Source organism: Sminthopsis crassicaudata, chromosome 1 (assembly GCF_048593235.1).
Source record: "Sminthopsis crassicaudata isolate SCR6 chromosome 1, ASM4859323v1, whole genome shotgun sequence".
Classification (NCBI taxonomy): Eukaryota; Metazoa; Chordata; class Mammalia; order Dasyuromorphia; family Dasyuridae; genus Sminthopsis; species Sminthopsis crassicaudata.
In genome coordinates, this window is record NC_133617.1 from 601,546,779 (window position 1) to 601,559,634 (window position 12,856).

The following is a 12,856-nucleotide window of genomic DNA, read 5'->3' on the forward strand; positions in this document are numbered from 1 at the left end:
ATAATAGCCAGATACTTTAAAATGTGATGAAGTAAACAATACATAATTCCATGCACTATAAATAAATACAGTAAATGAAAATATTCCACTTGAAAATGTTTTCTAAATCACTGAATTATTCTGTCAAGAAATGATTCAGGATGGAAATATGACATATCAAATGAACTTTTAAAATACTTGTGAAAGAGAACAAATATCTTACTTTCAAATACAGTACAATTAAGTTTAAACCACCATTAAGTACTTATGTGGGAACTATAAGGAAGAAATGAATAAGCTAGGCTTGCCTTATTTGTCTTTCTCTAGGACATTATCCACATTGTCTCTTGGAATTTAACCCTAATCAGAACTTGGAAACTGTAAACAGTTTATAAACTACTTGGCTCTTTCATTCCCTCAAAAGAAGCATTGTAAAATAGACAACCAGAAATCAGACTTTGACAAGAGAACTTCAGGATTAAGAATTCACTAGACTTCAGGAATAAGAATTCACTAGGTTTATCATCTCTGATAAAGAGTAGATTGACTCTCAATAAAGTCTGTTTCAAAAGGGATATACAGTATTTAACATGCAATCTATCATCCCTCTGTTAGCAGTAGACATTTTTCCTGAGTCTATATAGGTAGAAGCTAAAGTTATTGACAGAACAGCAGATAAAGCACTGGACTTGGAGTCATTAAGACTTGAGTTCAAAATCAGTCTCAGATAACGTTATTAAATTATATAATCCTGGACAGTCACTTAAGTTGTTTACCTTAGTTTCCTTGGTTTTAAAATGGGGATAATAATAGCATCCCTTTCCAGGATTATTTAATGATCAAATGAAATAATATTTATTTTACACTTAGCATAGTGCCTGGTAGATAGTAGATTCTATATTAAAATGCTTATTTCCTCCTCATTCCCATTCACTGAGTACAACACTACATTAGGGGTTGAGCATACAAAGACAAAAAATAGAACTCCTTTTGGAGTTCACATTCTATTGGAGGTGGGGAGGCAGACCATGTACACAACTAAAGATACAATATAATGAAATAAATAATATATGGGAAATTGGGTATTATCAATTCAAAGTATCAAGGAAGTCTTCACAAAGGACAAGGTAGCTGAGCTGACCCTCAAAGAGCACGACCATCAAAGAGTAGGCAGGAGGAAGGAATTTATTTCAGGTATGGGCAATAACTTGTGCAAATGTGTGGAAGTAAATAATAGAATGTCAATTTCAAGCATTAGTCAGTAGGCCTATTCATGAAAAAGAAAAAGTATCGAGCAAGAATAGAAGGTAAGTAAGTGGCAGCCAGTCCACAGTAAAGATGTAAAATTCTAGGCAGAGAGGTGTTGTAGAAGATAAACTTGGAGACAAGGGGAGGCCGCTCAAAATGTATGACAACAGAGTTTGCAGCCTGTGCCTTAGTTAACTAATTGGGAAGGTTCATGGAGGACAGACTGAACAAAGATCAGAAGGAAGAACAATTAGAAGATAATTATAGAGGATGTCCCAAAAGACTAGGTTTGCTTAAAGCAGCCCTATGGTCTTTGGGATACTCTTTGTACATGAAATCCAACTTGATAAATGCTGGAATTACTGTACAGCTATGAGGACAGAAATGGATACATGAGAGAGACAAATAGACTATCAGCAGCTAATTAAATATAAAGGAAGAGGAAGAGAGTCAAGGGTTACTCTAAGGTTAAGAATCTTGATAACTAAGAAGACAGTAGTGGCTTCAAAAGTTAAGGAGGACAAATTTAAGGAGCAATTCCAAGAGAAAAAGTCCACCCAAGTAGCTGACAGCACAGGCCTGAACTTTAGGACACGATATTATAGAGATTTGGGATTTAAGGAAGACCTATGTTTAAATTCTGTCTCAGAAATATATTGGCTAGATGACTATGTCCAAGTTACTTAATCTTGGTGAATTTCAGCTTCCTCATCTGTAAAATTAAAAAAAAAAAAAAAATAGTATCTTTCCTAAAATTATCATGAGGATCAAATGAAGCAATGTATGTGAAGTCCTTCAAAAAACTTCAAGAGCTACATAAATGCAAGCTATCCATCCATGCCAAGGAGACAGGAGATAGAAGAATACAACAAACAAGAATGAAATAAAAAGTCAGAGGCTGAACGAGATGGTCATACCAGTGTATCAGGCATAAGAGGTCCATTTGCTAATCAAATGATACCAGTATTATAAATATGTTCTTCTATAGTCAAAATATTCTCTTTGCTAAGGTTAAAACAAGAGATCTTATCTTTTGTTCTCCCTAGCAGATGGTCATTTAAACCAAATCTATGTGAAGAATCATGGAAGCAAAAATAAATGTGTTCTGTTCAATATAGTAGCAAAATTATCTCACTTAAAAAGAAGAGTAAAATAAAAATAAAGAGGATTCAAACAGCAACATATGCTGTCTTCAAGATTCACACATGAAACAAACAAACCAAAAAAAAAAAAACAACAACAAAAAAAAACCCAAACAACAATAACAAAAAACAAAAAGGAAAAATTGGTAAAAAGCAATAAAATCCCAAAAGAAACTGGGATTAAGACCAAGGCTGAAGTTCCAATGATCTTGTGATGGAAGAGCCATCTGTACCTACAGAAAGGACTGTGAGAACTGAGTGTGGATCACAACATAGTATTTTCACTCTTTTTTTGTTTATTTGCATTTGTTTTCTTTCTCATTTTTTTCCCCTTTTGATCTGATTTTTTTTTGTGTGTGCAGCCTTTTAATTGTGAAAATATGTACAGAAGAATTGCACATATTTAACATATATTGAATTACTTGTTGTCTGGGGGAGGAGAGAAGAGGAAAAGAAGGGAAAAATTTGGAACACAAGGTTTTGCAAGAGTGAATGTTGAATATTATCTGTGCATACATTTTGAAAACAAAAAGCTTTAATTAAAAAAAAAACCACTGAGGCTGAATCATCTTTGAGATTTAAAAATGTACATAAACTTACAAATTATTACACTAGATCTAATCAACAAATAAGCTGCTACGGAATAATTGAAGACTCTTGGATGGTAATGATAGATAAGAAAGACATTTATTATGTTCATAATTATGTCCAGAGATGTCATTGCCATCAACTAAGAGAATGAAACAAAAACAAAAACAAAAACAAAAAAAAAGAAAAGAAAAGAAAGAAAAGGGTACAAAGTTGGAACTAACAAAATTTTCTCCAAGAAATTTATAGAAATGATGAAAAGGAGAAAAACAACAACACCCTAGATTTGGAAAAGCCACTGACTTAATTTTCATTCTATGTAGTCAGACTTTTGTTGCAAATACCCAAAGAATATGAATAAAACCAAGTTAAAGGTATGTATATATGTATGTATGTGTGTGTATATACATATATATACACACACATATATATACATATATACACACATATATATGTGTGTATATATGTATATATATATATTCCTTTATATGAGCAAATTAAATTGGTGGGTCATCATTTAGCATACTAATGAATAAAGCAACAATATCTGCCCCCCACCCTCACCTCTAAAAAGAATGATCAAACAGGAGAACTATTAAGAGAAAACAATGTCATTCGTGGAAGTTAAGAAGAATTTGAAATTAATTTGTTATATCAAATGCAGCAAATTTACTTATTTGTGCTGTGATTCAATTGCTTTGTGAAAAAAATAACACATTAGGAAAAAAAGGAGAAGACTTGGCCCCAATCAGTGAAGCCTTTAGAACTGTCACCATAGTCAAAATTTCTCTGTGGCCAATATTCCAATAAAAAAGAGGCAAAGAAGGCATGTTGTATTTAAGCTTTCCATATGCTATACTCTGAATAGATAAATTGTTTAAAAAGGGCATACAGAAGCACCTTTGGTACTTTAAAATGAATATATTTCAAACAACAGTCAATACAGTTTGGGTAATACTAAAGGGCTACAATACTTCTGAATCCAACAGTTTCATTAAAATACCACTAATAAAGAGCAGAATTCAATATAAGAAGAGCTTAGATTCCACAAAAGGGAATTATTAAAAGTATCAGAAGAATCTCTTATTTAACTTAGGTTTATCTGCCATTGCTTTGCTTTTTTTTAAGGACTTCAGTTTCAGGGAAAAAAATGTCAGATTTGGCATAATTTTTAAAAGTTCAGCACCAAGATAACATTTTTCTACCTGTTTGGAAATACCAACAGAAACCCTACTCAAAGATGAACTAAAAAAAAGCAGCATTTTTGAGGAGAGGAAAGAGGGTAGGGAAAAAATCTCTTAATCAAATGGGGGAAACCTGTGTCCTCAACATTTACTCTATATTAATAACTGCCACTGTAAAATTTACATAAATTATCTTAGATTATGTAAGAATCAGATTCTTATCTGACCATTTGTCAGATAAGAAAATTGAAACTGGAGTTGTAATGTGCCCAGTGATACTATTTAGGAGATGAGTTGAAAAAGAAAATAAGTCTCTGTCTCCAAGTTCAGGACTTTTCCATTAATTTAACCCAATGGAGAAAAAACCAAAATGAATCAGTAAAAACTTGAGCAATGAAATATTATAGAAATTCAGAGTTTTTGTTCAGAGTAGCATAGTATAGAGGTAACCCTGAATTTTTAAAGCCTCGATGAGTAAGAGTAAACTTGCCAAGCTGGAAGCAATTGATCATGAGCCCAGGGATGACCTGCTTGTCAGTGCTCCTAAAAGCACCCAGCTATGTTTGGAGAGATTTGACAAGTTGGTGGTGAATTTTTCAGCCATGGCAACTTTCAAAGACAATTAATTAAATTAGTGAGTAGACTCATCTTCACTAGCAGAAGGAATACCCATACCAATGAAATTACAGGTCCTGGAAGTACTGAAATACTCACTCAAAGGACTCACTTTTATTGATTTTTTTAAAAGCTTTGGATTAATCTCTTAGATTTGAAAGTAAAAACGAGTTTCTTAAAATCTTTTATTATCAGGATCATATGAACAAAATTTCAAAGGATCTCAAATATCATATTATCTATCTAGTCTGACACTTTATAAAGAACCTGAGACACAAGAGATTAGATGACATGCTTAAAGTGACACAGGTAGTAATGCTCTTGAGCAGGATGGATTTCAATGCCATCTTCTGATTCTAAATCTTTCTAAATGTAACAACAAAATAGGTAACATTTACATGTCTCTTTAAGACTTTACAAAGTACTTGACATGTCTTATCTCATTTGATCCTCACAATAACCCTATGAAGCAGGTGTTATTAACATCTCCCATTCAAAATGACTTCCTAGCAAAAATGAATGAGGTACAATATAAATTCTGGTTTTGTCAACTCTAGGTTCTGCACTCTCCGTGACTTCATATAAACAGACAAGTGCAAAAGATGAGTAGGCAAGCAATATTAAGACTGAATCCACACCAATGGATCACAATATTTTAATTTGTCCATATAGACTAACTAGTATCTACAATCAATGATTGCTTAAATTTCAATACACATCAACTGTGGAAACACAAGATTGCATTTATATGAAATACTGTATGAAATTTCATAAAAAGATGAAATACTGTTGTATTACCCTTCAAGAAGCTCAATATCTTAATCAGTTTATAGCCAAAAATGTTATAATAAAAATTTAAGGATCTTCAGTTAAAGCAAATGTTAAGATAGCTACTTAAGAAAATCAAATTAATGGACACTATTTTGATGTTTATCTGGCAAGGTATCATAAATTATTCTGGTAACAAAGAATATCTTAATGGTAGTCTGTGTATAAGCATCAATCAACCCCAGTCTTCTTTATCTTGTTAACAATATATTGTACCATTATATTTACACACTTTACAAGCAAAAAAATTGAATAATGAGAAGGAAAAGAATGATGTCAGCTGCAATACTGAGTTTAAAGGTATCTATTAGTCTTACTTCCAAAAGTTAGAGAAATGGGAAGGAAATAAGCATTTCAAAAGTACTTGTCTAGTGGCTTTAAAACAAATGTACATTCTACTTTTCCTTGAAAGAAAATCCAAATTACCTTGATGAACTCAATCAAGTAATTTCATTTGATTTTCCAAGAGATGTAAACATCCTAACAGTAAAACACTTCCTATCAGCATAAAGTATTAAATCAACCTTATGTAACATTATATGACAATATTAATTAATCTCAAGTATTTTTTCCTTAAATTAAACAGAGTATGCTGTACATTTCCTGACATTTCAGTATTAGCTGACACAACTGCTATTAATAATAGAAATTGTATTTAAAAGCCAGTATTGGCAGATAATGACTTTTATCCCCTTTCTTGCTTTCCACATCCCCATTTTGATTTTCTCTTGTAAGTGAATATCATGCCCAAACTTGTAGTCCTATGTGTACTGCTCAAAGTGTGTAGGCAGGGGCAATTTAAAACTAATCAGTATCTTGAGTCTTTTGCCAACACCATAAACTGGAAATGTAGCACACATCCCAGGCAATAGCAAGAGAGATTATTCCCCTGCCCCCAACAATAGAATGAAACACTAATATTCAAAAGATACAAATAGAAAGTGGAATAAACTTCACAACAATGTACCCTGTGTCATGCTAACCTTGAAGGCTATATGGAATCTTCCCAAATAAAGAATGCAACATCTCAGTTACACTTAATGCCCCAGTGGCTTCCACACCTACTCAGCTGTAAAATAGAATTTTCTGTTGACTTTTATCTGAAAAAGCAACTATGGCTTGGAGATCTCATCAAGATTTTCCATAAATAAGTATGCATTACTTTTAATACTAACTTTGTAATTTTGCTTTCCTTATAGTCTATCACTATAATCTATACAAAACAACTCTTTTCCCCCGAAGGTTTTACTTAAACATTAGCACAATAAATATCATCATATGTGTGTCCAGGTTATAGCAAGCACATTTTATATGCATCGGTAAGCAAGTCCTATAATTTACTAGCAGGGCCAAAACAATGTACTAGTCTATAGAAAAGTATACCAAATATCACTAATTTAATGATTTGAGGAAGAAAGATAATTCAGCACATCAAAAATTAAATCATAGTTTCTATCCTATAAAAATATTTTTGCATAAGCCACTTTAATTCCAGAGGATAATTGCTATTTGAATATTTTATTGAGCATGTTTTCAATTGACATTCTTTAAATTACAACTGTGCGCCCCCCTTTACACTTAAAGTGAAGAGAACATCTAACTGATCTCACTAAGCTGTTATACAAGAATTAAGCAATTCTGGCAAATAATTTTCTCAATAAAGTCAATTTTTTTTGCAAGGACAATGAAACTTTGGCTTTATTTTTAATATTTCATTTCTCTTCATATAGGTTCTGTTAGAGTTAAAATTAGTTTTGTCAAATGTGAGATCACTATAAATCAGTCATCAAGGAAAGGAAAACATTCAAGTTTAAGAAACACATATCTTAAAACACAAGCAGGTAAGTTAGGATTAGGGCAAGTATAAAAACCATCTTGGATCAAGATACTTTAGAATTCTACCTCAAAAGACAACCCCATCAAGATCTCCCCAAAAAGTAGTGTAATATTTAACAGTTACTTTTTTCTCCTTCAGATCACTGTCATTTCACTTATAAAACTCCAATTTTTTTCTTCCTAACACACCACTCATTATTATTACCTTAGTTAGCATCTTTATCCATTTCTGATTTTGGAATGCACACAATTAAGGACTGCAGAATGATCTGCAGGCCCAAAAGGAGCAAGCTGCAACTAGTTTAGGATTCTTTTCTTCCTCTATTTTAGTATTCTTTATTACCCAAAAAAACCCCCAAACCAACCTATACTAAGAAACCTTTTTAGAAAATACATATTATGATTGTGGGTGATAATGAAGTCTTGAAAGAATATCAATGAACAGAACTACTTCCTGTGTTTTGTATCTAACAAAATGGAGTTATTATAGTGTATTAAAAAAAATCATACATTAAGGAATGCTGGTTAACCACTCACCCTTGCCAAAATCAGATATGAAAAGAAAACAAAAATTGGCAACAATTTCTGCCCCTGATTTTTCTCTTTCAACATTATATTAAACTGTTTTTAGTGAATACAATCACCATTTTAATTCAAACTTCTGCAATTACCTAGTTTTAATAAGTTTATAAATGACACCCACAAAATTTTTAGTAAAATACTGATTTCATTATTTCTTTGAGCAATTTCCTAATGATATGATATGCCTACAAGCAAAGTCATTTTAACAATTACAGTGATGTTTACCTTTCTAATAAAAATAGGTAAACAAAAGATGTAAATGATGAATAATACAGGAAAGAAGGCTATGAAATTTCTTTGTTAGACAAAAATTAAAAGGTATAGCATGCTTTGTTCTTTTATGGGGTTAGCAAACTGATAGTTTGAGGGGGGAATTAAGATGTAAGAATAGGATAGAATCATTATATCTACTAAACTCCCTACTGCCTGTTTAAGGAAAAGTAATAACAGTGTAATTTTTCTCCAAAAGCAGTAAGTAAACCCATGGGGAAAAAAAAGAAATCCTTTAATACTGTGATTAAACATCAATTCACTCTGGACATCTGGAACATCATTTCCTCTGGACAAAATATAGGCATAGAACTTTTAAATATAAAAATCTACATACACCAATATGCAACATAGTACCAATATATTTTTTTCATTTTCTATATCAAAAACTAGAAGTTGTGATCAAAACATGGAAATAACTAAACCACCTGGAGTTCAAGGAGTTCAGACATATTTGGAAATATTCCTAAAAACAAGAAAACCCTAGAAATGAGCTTTTCTGCCATCATTATTTTGCCAAGAGTTTGTAAATTTTATGTTTAGTTTTCTTACTCTTAATGTTTTAGCAGATTTTTCTTCAACTTGTACCTTCAAAGGATTTAAATTACAACTGGAAAGTAGAAAGTAAAGTGTTGTTAAAAAATAAACTTTTATCACTTACATTAAGAAAGATTAAACTAAGAAATCAAGTTTAAGGGGAAATGAAGAAAAAATTTTGATAGTCTTAAGTCCAAGTTGTCAAAGCAATCATGAAATCTTTCAACATGTTAAACAAACTGGAAAATATTAAAAAATTTACACAAAATTATTCAGATATGGTTTCAATTTTGATAAACCCTTAATAGATTCTAATTAAAGTGGCCTAACTGTCCTTGTTGATTTTTCCTTTTATTTTCACATACTATATATGTTTTTTTTTTAATTCTGATGTACTATACAAACTGCCTCCAATGACAGTTCAATTCAATTTTCAAGAAATTATTTTGATATTCACTTATATACTGTACAATTTTTAATTTACTCTAAAAGGAGAACAAAAAGAAAACATCCAGGTCACAGAACAGGAGAAAAAATTAATTGTTCAATGCCTGCATTCTGAAAATAACCATGTAGTTCAAAGCCTTGGTTAAGCTACTTCCCAGCAGTGTGACTTTGGAAAAGTCATGCTTTTTGGAGGCTATGATTTCCTCATTTATAAATTGAGAGAATAGGATTAAATGATCTCTAAAATCCCTTTTAGCTTTGAAGCTACGATCTGAGGAAAGCTTAAGATTTTAGGTGACCAATGTTTGTGTGTGTTATTTCTATTTTGTTTGCTCTTATCTACTTCCAAACATCTGGCGAATGTTAACATACTAACTTCGGCCTAACAAGTTCAGATATATATTTTAAACGGCCAACAACCACATAAAGTTATGGTTTTTTTAAATTATAAATCTATCAGAACAGAAAAAAATAAAATTAATTTTTTGACTTTAAAATTCTAGACTTTACATTTCTAACATGTAATACAAATTACTTCAACAAAAAAAGCATTTTTCCAGTTAAATGATGTGATCCAGCTCCAATGAACACCATACAAAGGAAATTAAATATTAAATATAACAATTAGTACTTTGCAGAATTTGTTATATATTTACCAAAAACACTTATGCAAAAACCTAGGTAAAGGCTCATCAGTTTTCATTATGTCTTGAGGGACTTAGCAGTGTTTCTGAGTATATTTTAAAATGTTCTTTAAGGATTTAAGTCATAACACTGCAGCTTTAATGAAACGAAAACAACCAAGCTCATAGTCAAATTATGTCAAATCATTTTAGCCATAAATCAGGAGTAGGGAAATTCTTTGAAGAAGTGATTTTCATTTTAAAAGCTTACACACATAAATCAAAATTATATATGTGTGGAAGTCTAAATAGGCATCAGGACTTCTTACTGGAATCAGTGCAATACCACTACGTCAAAAAAAAAAAATTCAAAAGATTCAAAACATTAACTTCCCAACAATTCAGGCTCTTTAATTACTCAATGATGAGTTTTTCTTTAAATGCAACTGTCACATTTAATGATTTCCTTTAACAGAGTATTTCAGAGTTGTCACTAAATAAAAGCCAAAAAAAAAAAAAAAAAAAACCCAAAAAAAAACTTGATCGTTTTTCTTAGTCACATTACTGCTGTTCTCTGAGCGGAAGTGAAAAGAACTTGAGATTTTAAATAGTATATCATGCTGTTGCTACTGGAATTTCGTAAGGTGGCAGCGTTTGCTGCTAGGGTGAGTGAAGCTATGTAAAGTGCGCCCCACTCTCTTCCAGAGGTGAGAGGATTGTGGTGGCAGTTAACGGGTTAGGTGGCTAGGAAACCGAACGACTGACACATCCGGTCTAGGATCTTTAGCCACCCAAGTAAATTCAAACTTCAAAGGCATCTCAAACAGGAGTCATATAAATTCAGCTCCAGCAAGCTACCAGTTCAAAGCATTCTAGGCCCAACGGGTACTTAAGCGTGAATACTCAGAAGTTTGCAAAGATTGTTGCCATCCTGAGTTTGCAGCCTGTCTGCCTCCACCAGCTCTGATCTCGGTTCGCCATTCTCCCAATCCGAAAAGCCATCCAGCCAGCCCCAAACTGCCCGGTTACCTGCCACAGAACTTAGTCTTCTGCAGGGCAAGCTGAAGCCAGGCGGCGTGCAAGATCCCCGCTCGAAGACAGCAGGTTCTGTCTGTCACGCACAACACAGCCAGACCCGGGCCGCCCGGGATCTAGCTTCCTTCTTCACCACCACCATTCAAACAGCCCTGGCTCCAGATCTCGTTCTTGCCTTCTAGGTTCTAGAACCCCCGAGACCGGACCTCCCGCGCCCTTCAGTCCGGCTCCCTCTTTCCAGCCCTAGCAGCAGCCTAGACAGTTCCGCTCAGGTCCAATCTCACTTCTGCAGGACACCCAAGCGCCAAGCAGCCCAGGGCTCCCACAGCCTCCGCAAGGAGCCCACTAGTTCTGGGGACACCCAGTCCCTGGGGCATCTTCTCCTCCGCAGCTGCTTCCCCGCCCACTCAGCAAACACGGGGAGCTCCAGGCCAGCACCTCCACCCCCGTGGCCGCCCCTAGGAGCTGCCTTCCGGGTAAATGCAGATTTGCAGACTAGGAACTCTGAGTGGATTCGTCTCCACAGAGCAACCTCTCAACTTCGGAAACTGATCAACCTCCCAGACTGGTCAACCTCAAAAGTCTATCAAGGGCAACCTCCCAGGCCGGTCAACTTCCCAGTCTGCAGACCGTAACCTACCAGTTTACACAGGCAACAGACTTACACCCTCCCCCCAACCATTTCCGCAACTAGACCTAAGCAATACTGACTAGGTGTCTCACATGTTTCCAAACAATAACACCCTCCCTCCCCCCGCCGCAACCCACCTACGGTTCTTCCCTCACTCCCACCCCAAAGGTGGGTCTCAGGACCCCGCCCAATGCCGGAGAGTCGCAGGGAAGGTGAAGTGGGGGGGGGAGCCAGTCCGGGAAGCCCCTCTCCTGAGCGGACTCTCCAGCTTCCCCGCACTTCCCCCGTCTCCCGTAGCCGCTCCGGACACTCTCTCCCACCAAATGCCCCAGGGAGTTTCATTCATTCGGGGAGCTCCCGCAGCCCGGCCTGGGCCGGCGGATTTCAGGGGTGGGGGGCTCCGGTCCCGCATGGGTGACGAGTGCGCCGTGTGCGCCCGGGGCGGGTAGCTCCTTACCTCGCGGGGGCACCGGCAGCTGCAGGCGGTGGCTCGCTCGGGGCCGCCCTCCGATCCCCGGGCTCCGCTCCCGCCGGGCTCGGTGCGCCGCTGTCCGGCGGCAGCGGCTCGGGGGACTGGCAGGCGCCGCGGGCAAGGGGAGCAGCGAGCGGCGGCGGCGGGGGCGGAGGCGCTGCGGACTGGAAGCCGCCCCCCGCAGCGGCCGGCGGCCCCGGGAGCGTAGGGTCCCCGGGCTCCGGGGAGGGGGACGCCGAGGAGGGCGGCGGGGAGGCGGGGAAGAGCGGAGGCTCCAGCTCCACGCTCCGCACTTGGCGCAGCTGCCTCCGCCGCCAGTCAGTCCGCTCGCGGCCGCCGCTGCCCGCGTCCCGCAGGAGCCCGCCTCCGGCTTCAGGGCTAGCCGCCGCCGCCGCGGAGCCCGGCAATCCCGACGACGAGGTGCGATTCCCCGCCGCCGCCGCCATTTTCTCTCGCGGGCTACATTCGCTCTGTCCTCGCGAAGGGGAGGGAGGGACAGGAGAGGGAGGAGGGGTCCGGAGCTCGCTGGGGGCGGGAGGTGTGCGGAGCGAGGGCAGCCCAGCGCCGAGAGCGTAGCGGAGGCTACGCCAACGACGTGGGAATCGACGCAAGGGGGACTCCGGGAGGGGGGAAGGTGGGGAAAACAGCCGGAGCTGGGGGCGGAGGCGGAGAGCTGCGGTTGGTCCATTGGAGTAGCGTTAGAAGCCGGGAAAGGAGGGTGGAGGGGTGGGGCCCGCAGAAGGAGGAGGAGGTGGAGGGGGGAGGAGAACGCGCAGAGCTACGCCCCTAGCGGTAGGAGGAGGGAGTGGTGGAAGTGCTGTCGCCTCAGGTTGTGGGAG

General features: G+C 37.5%; 1 protein-coding gene across 2 annotated transcripts in view; it reads right to left on the minus strand.

Moving 5' to 3' along the window:
• MAP3K1 (mitogen-activated protein kinase kinase kinase 1) overlaps nt 1-12,478 on the minus strand; it is a 69,889-nt gene extending 57,411 nt beyond the window's left edge. The window contains exon 1 of one of the 2 annotated variants that reach the window (XM_074282481.1): nt 12,003-12,478. In XM_074282481.1, coding sequence (XP_074138582.1) covers nt 12,003-12,463 — 461 coding nt within the window. In that variant the 5' untranslated portion in view covers nt 12,464-12,478. Of the gene's footprint in view, nt 1-10,908; nt 11,575-12,002 lie in introns of those variants that run through there. The other variant, XM_074282482.1, reaches the window with a different exon arrangement.
• Between the last annotated feature and the right edge of the window lie 378 nt (nt 12,479-12,856).